At 41.6% G+C, this 6,949-nt stretch overlaps 1 protein-coding gene across 2 annotated transcripts in view; it reads right to left on the bottom strand.

Annotated features, from left to right (window-relative positions):
- Nucleotides 1–6,199, bottom strand: part of LOC147318327 (aldehyde dehydrogenase, mitochondrial-like) — a 33,552-nt gene extending 27,353 nt beyond the window's left edge. For both annotated transcript variants that reach the window (XM_086310215.1, XM_086310216.1), the window contains exons 1-2: nucleotides 5,981–6,199; nucleotides 2,562–2,666 (exon numbers count right to left, since the gene is read on the bottom strand). In XM_086310215.1, coding sequence (XP_086166341.1) covers nucleotides 2,562–2,666; nucleotides 5,981–6,184 — 309 coding nt within the window. In that variant the 5' untranslated portion in view covers nucleotides 6,185–6,199. The remainder of the gene's footprint in view (nucleotides 1–2,561; nucleotides 2,667–5,980) is intronic.
- Between the last annotated feature and the right edge of the window lie 750 nt (nucleotides 6,200–6,949).

A 6,949-nucleotide genomic window follows, 5' to 3' on the forward strand; every position in this document is an offset into this window, starting at 1 on the left:
CATGTATTCTTGGGTTTCTTACAATTGGATCTGAGCAGTGGAGCTCTGATAGAGATGTGACCACCTTCAGGGATTTTTATAAAGCTGCTGGGACAAAATATGGACCACAAGCCCCCAAAATTCCTAGTTTCTCTTCATATCTTTATGTTTCCTTCATGGATAGATGATCCACGTCGTACTGGCTGTCATAATGGAGTAATGTTTTATCCACCAGGGTAGCAACTAGGTCACATGACTGAAAACTATGAACACTGTATGATAAAATAAGTTTCCATGGATGGAATGTGTTATTTCATAGGAACAAGAGTAGAATTTTATTTTAAGTCCACCCTGAGTGGCGTCCCAGTCCCCATGCATGTTGAAGAGGCAAATGTGTCAGGGCATCCACGCTGCCACGGACTACAAGGCCCCACCGTGTAAGCGTGTTACCGACACCTCTCTCCCAAATGTACTTAACACATTCCATGCCAGGTTTGAGACCCAAAACAACGAGCCAGCACGGAAAACCATCCCCTCGCCAGACAACCAAGTGCTGTCCCTGACTGCAGCCAGTGTGAGAAGGACTCTCGCTGGGGTCGACCCACACAAAGCTGCTGGACCAGAGGATATACCTGGACGTGTGCTCAGTCTGTGCTGACCAGCTGACTGATGTCCTAGCAGACGTCTTTAACAAGATGTTAGCATTCAGGCCAAAGAGTTCAATCTTTGTTTCATCACAGATTTTTGTTTCTGTTATGTGACTTTTACTGAGGAGCGGCTTCCATGTGGAGTGCTGTAGAAATGGCTCTTTCTAGATGATTCACCTCTCTCCAGTCCAACACTGGCGCTCTGTCAGAGTGACCTTCACCTCACTGACTAAGACCTTTCTATTGTTCAGATTGGCTGGACGGTCAGTGTCCTGTGAACTCCCATCAAGTCACTGTAGAAACATCTGACAGATGCTTGAGTCTCAGGTAAAGGCTGTGAATACTTCTATTATATTTCTGTTTTTCATTTGAAATAGATGTGCAAGTATATTAAGCAGACTTTTTTCACTCAGTGGAACAAGTGAAGCGCTGTGAATACTTCCTGGATTTCTGCATATCTGTAAGCATGTACTGATTTTAATCACAGAAAGTTTAAAAATACAGACAAGTCAGCAGCCACAAGTCACACAGCCTTCTGACACGAAGCCATACTTGAGTCCTAAAAAATCCTCCACACTATTATAATGTATGTTTTTTACATGGATCTGAGCGTTTGCTCTTCATCTGGTTCATCAGCAATCACTGCTGCTCCCAGTTACAGATAACACTGTGGTTTTTACAAAGCTCCAATACGAACTAAATATGAACACACATAAACATGTACCTACAGTCAGCATATGGTAAATTCATTATGGTCAGTCCATCTGAGCCTGCCTTTCACCAGCACAGCCAGCACTAAGCAGCTGCTCAGTGTCACAGTTAAAGTGCTGAGAACTGGTGATGGCGCAGCCTGAGCCTGTAAGTCTGAGCTCAGGGTTGATGATCCCTGAAAGACACTGTAAGGTTCATCACTTACAAGGTGTAAAAACAGCTGGGCAAAAACTTGTCGGTACTTTTAGTGTCCACTCACATCTGGTTACACACAGACACTTTGCTACAGTAACAGTCCCACAGGTTATGGGTTAGTGGAAGAACGTAGACTTTAGATTAGTGATGCGCGAATCATGAACGAATCGTTCATTACTCGAGAATCACTTTACTGACTCATGAATCATGATTCACAAGCCCAACTGACTCACTGACTCATCCCTGTTGCTGTTAGCAGCAATGTATCTAGCTTATAATTAAAATTGTGGAGAAAAACACAACATCCAGTATCGTAACAAAAAAATTTCTGCTCTGAACTGGAAGAAAAAACCCTGAGTAGAAGCTCACATCAAGAAAATAGCTCCTCGGTTCACAGTAGCATCGCTCTGCTAACATGCTAACAGCACATTTGAGCTACTCACCCCCTCCCTCCTGTGCTGAATCATAGAGCGAGCGAACGAATCACTCACTCACTCACTCACTCACTCACCCCCTCCCTCCTGGCTCACAGCTTCTTCTTCTTCTTGGTTGGCAACCAATGTTAAGGCACATTACCGCCCCCTGGCTCACAGCTCAGTGGACATTTAGATGAGAAAATATATATTTAACACATTTAAGGAAAATACTAATAAAATAAAAAATAAAAATATATTAAAATAAAATAAAATAAATGTTTATTAAGCAATTTTGATAGGAAATTGCTTAATTTTAGAAATGTTTTTGCTCTTTTTTGCTCTATAAAATAGTTGTTTTCTTTTAGAATCATTCATCTTAGCAGCAGGATTTACATGAAAAGAGAAACAAATTAAGTTTGAGTGAAAATGTACATTTTTTGCACACTCTGGTCGACTGACTCAGTGAATCAAATGACTGAAAAATCGATTCACTTTGGTGAGTGACTCATTAAAACTCGATTCAGTAAAAAGAATCAAATTTACCATCACTACTTTAGATGGTTAACAACCGACTGCAGGATATCTTTGTGTTTTTACCTTTACAGACTCTTACCTCATCAGCTTCTGCAACCTGACAGATGACTTCACCAGTTGCCGGATTTATCGTAGGAAACGTTTTCCCACTCACTGCATCATGCCACTCATTGTTGATAAAGAGCTGAAACATTAAAAAGGTCAGTACATCATTACGAGTGCAGCGACTCTGATAAAGTAAAACACTCAATACTGTTTCCTGTAATGACTGTAAAACACTGATTTCAAGACAGCCAATTGAATGTTTTAATGAAATAAAGACAAAGGTCTCGCAGACTTCTGTCAGACATTTTCCTTTTGTATCTTTAAATGTAGCAGGATAAAGAGGAACTTCCACTTCTGTGATTTTTAAAAATGAATTTTGTTTTCATGCTTGACTTTTTATTGTGTTCTTAAAGAGCTTACACAAAGTCACAACTGTCATTTACTGGTGTCTAATAGAAACAATGACACTGCATGTGATATTGTTACCAATTTACCAACTAGCTTCCTAATATTAAGTGTCTCTGGGCAACTGTTGTTGTAATTTGTTGCTCACTAAATAACGAACTGAACTCTTAGCCACAAAGTCCAAACTTTAACACCAGCTAAATGCAGACAGACGTATACTACAGCCCGCTGCTACACTGGCAGGTAAATGTTTATACCAAGGCTGCAACGATTCATCAAGAAACTCATCGAAGCCAATTCTTTGTGTTGATGCTTCGTTTAACGCACAGCTCTGACGCGCTCAGTGGTGACGATGGAAACATAACCATAGTTGGGTTTATGACTGAACGATCTCAGGAAATGATCTAATTACGATTTTTCTGGCAGATATTGTGATTTCAATTCAATTCACGATTTTCTTCAAATTAACCTTCAGCACAAAATTCACAGGGTACAGTAACACTAACAAACGTGACAGAAAATGACGTCATATCATCAAAAAATAATGCCGTTACTCTAATGTAGCATGAAAAGTAAAGGTAAGAAGTGATTTCAAATGTATTTCTTAATAAGAAACATGCATGTAACTCTCTAAAGTTTTTGACCAATGGCAGTTATTACAAATGAGGAACTGAAAGAGCCATTTTTGACTGTCTTAACTTAAAAAATCCTTAATTGTGTGAAGTTAAACAAGCTTGAGAATCAAGTTAATAATTACTAATTAGAAAAACAAAATTCAACAATTCCAACAAAGGAAAAAGCCTCTGCTTTGACCACATATCAGTAACACTCTGCTTGTTCTTTACACTCTCACAGCTGTGGGATGGTCAGCTGGACAGTAGGTGTGGGGGGGTATCGCATATCTGCTGTCCAGCGTGGGGAGGTTTGTATTTAGTGACCGTGTTAACACACACCACGTCCCTGGCTATATGGGCTCAAAATGTGGTCATAAATATTGTGTACTTGTAAATCAGTTTCGTATGTGTAAAAAGATTTGTGCGTGGACTTTGCCAAAAAACCCTGCAAGTTACAAGTACGAAGTTTGACCCTATTTTTCTTCCTTTCATCTGATTGGTCAATGCCATGTCAATCACAAATGTAACAATCCAATCAGAGAACAGATGGCTTTTATGAAACTGCAGGTAACAGGGACCATGCTGATTAGTGATGGGATTTCCGGCTCTTTTTAGAGATCCGGCTCTTTCGGTTCGGCTCACTAAAATGAGCCGGCTCTTTCGGCTCCGAACCGGCTCTTCAGGTTGTTTTGTTGCTTTAATTAATTTATTATTCACAATAATATAAAATTATGCACAAATGGAATTACTAACGTAAAAAAAGTGGTTTTATTTATATATGTTTATATATAAATATATGCGGTGGCCCCTAGAGACAAAACACGTACAAACTCCAAAACACATTTCTAGCATGAACTGAACTTCCAAAGCAGAGCTACTAGATCACTTAAATTACACACTTGAAAGCATGTGTGTAATGTTTGTGTATTTATACACAGGCACTCAAATATATTCAAATAATTTAAAAAAAAGTTCATCTACCTGTTACTATCACACACCAAATCCGGTCGTTGGTACTTGCTGGCTTGTGTAGCCACAAGATAACAAAGGCTCAACACTGCGCCCAGCATCCTGGAGCACTTCTGTTGTCTTTTGTACGTGTTTTGAGTTTTTATGTGCTTCTGAGTTTTTATATGCTTCTGAGTTTTTACGTGCTTCGGAGTTTGTACGTGTTTTGGAGTTTTTTCGTGTTTTGGAGTTTGTACGTGTTTTTACGTGTTTTGGAGTTTGTACATGCTTCAGAGTTCGTACGTGATTTGAAGTTTGTATGTGCTTTGTCTCTAGGGACCACTGTAAATATACTTTTATTTATTCACTCCACATAAAATGTAATAAATAAATCATATAATACAAAAATCAACTATTCACATTTCAACTTTTAACTATTTAAATTTTCAGCTTTTTCCTTTCACAAATTTAAAGTGAAAACAACACAAAACACTGCAAACCACAACACAATTAAATATAAATTAAAATATGAAAACAAAAAGAAGATGCATATTCTCTGTCATATGGACCTGCATGAATAAACTTTCTCAATCCTTTATCATCTGCAACTGAAAACAGTTGTGGATGATTACTATACCTTTCTAATGTTGTTGTCCCTGCCTCTCTTTCTCTCCCTCTGGCTCTGTTCCTGTGCTACTGAGTGTAACTACCGCCCCTCCCCCCTCTGCCCAGCGTAAAGCACAAGGCTCGCGTGCAGAGTGAAGCGGGAAAAAGTGCGAGAGAGAGGCTGAGAGAAAGAAAAAAAAAACCCACGTGACGGCTCGCGATAAGGAGCCGGCTCTAGTCGTTCACGTCAAAGAACCGGCTCTAAGAGCCATTTCGTTCGCGAACGACCCATCACTAATGCTGATACAAGAAACACGCGTGACCCGTGGATCTTCAGAGAGTCTCCATGAGCACAAGGACAACATTTAAAGAGGAGTTCTTTTGGCTTTCTCAGTCTTGGCCATCTCCTCCTCTGCCCGTGAGCTCAGTCACTGCACACCACGCAGCAGAAGGTCTCCGTTACTGCAGAGCACTGCGTGCAGGATCTGAGGGAGCACAGCTCAGCTGAGTGAGTTTTCACAACAAATACCGGAGAAACAAGAATCATCCCATACTGGCCGTTTCTGTCGTGCATAGATTAAATCTTCATGATCTTGTTGTGAAATCCCACGAGCTCAGCGTGGCGCAGCGCTCAGAGTTATATAAGCTCCAAGTGAAAGCTGAGCGTGACCTGTTGCTGCTTCACTGTTAGCTCTGTGAGCAGCTCGTCCCTCCTATCATAGCTCTGCATGCAGAGTGCTGGAAGCACAGCACCGCGCAGTTTATACACTTTATAGCGCTTTAATAGCGCTCCTGTCACGCTGCGCGCACTTGTTGATTACGCAGTTGGCTAACATCCAACATCTCGTCAGCGCAGTAACAACCGCTGGAGCGACTCTACCTTGTTGTAGTGGACCTCCGGCTGGGTGCTGGGTGCTGGGATGGCGGCTGCAGAGTAGTGACAGACCGGCAGTCGTCTTAGTGTTGGAAGGCTCCGAAAAAGCACAGCGCGAAGCATGATTCCTGCTGCTGAACACCGAGACAGCGAGCTGCAAACACGGGAGATGTGGGTGAAGGTCGCGGCGGGGGGGCTGAGCAGCACCATCAGGGCCGCCCACTTTCGTGACGCCTTGTCACGTGGAAACGGATTAAGACAGACGAGGGTGGGAAAAGTGAAGGTAAAGCAAAAGTGCCTTCAACCTGCGCTCTACCAAAAGAAGACCGCAAAGAGACTTCCGGTCCTGTAGAAGTCTGTGAAAACTGCTTTTTGTATTGAGCCCTACGAACACTTTCCACACTGATCACGTTGAATCAAAAGCCCAGTCTGTTTGTGGATCTCACTCATGCTGGAGGATCACCCGTGGAACCTTTCATACCCACCAGATCTCTGATGGGCTCACGCCATTACACTGGTCTGTGTACTTTCAAACTTACAGTGACTCCTAACGGACCTTCACTTCAGCGAGGTCAAGGTTACAGCCATTTTTGTAGTTTTCAGCGGGTTTTCAGTCATTGTCAACCAGTGACAAGAAGCCCAATCAAGGTCTTTCTGTACTTTTCACACTACAACAGGGTGTGAAGTGCGCTGATGTTTCATTTAAATACCAGTTTAATGCTGATGATATAACTGTCAGTTTAAACGAATTTATTGTATTGATATCCATATAAGCTGCACAGAATCTTGAGGCTACTACAATATACCTCTGCTGTCTGGACAAAAAGTGCATGCATTTCCAAAGCTTGGCTTTAATCACACCAGTACTCAGTCACACTAGTTTTTGGAAAACCTGACTTTGTTCCTTCTGTTTACTCTGCTGCTGCCACAATGTTAACCTGAGATTCAACCGTATGCAGGACTGATGTCACAAGA

Source organism: Aulonocara sp. 'chitande type north' Nkhata Bay, linkage group LG11, assembly GCF_057382095.1.
Source record: "Aulonocara sp. 'chitande type north' Nkhata Bay isolate Kocher_YH1m ecotype deep benthic linkage group LG11, A_spYH_male_GT1.1, whole genome shotgun sequence".
Lineage (NCBI taxonomy): Eukaryota > Metazoa > Chordata > Actinopteri > Cichliformes > Cichlidae > Aulonocara > Aulonocara sp. 'chitande type north' Nkhata Bay.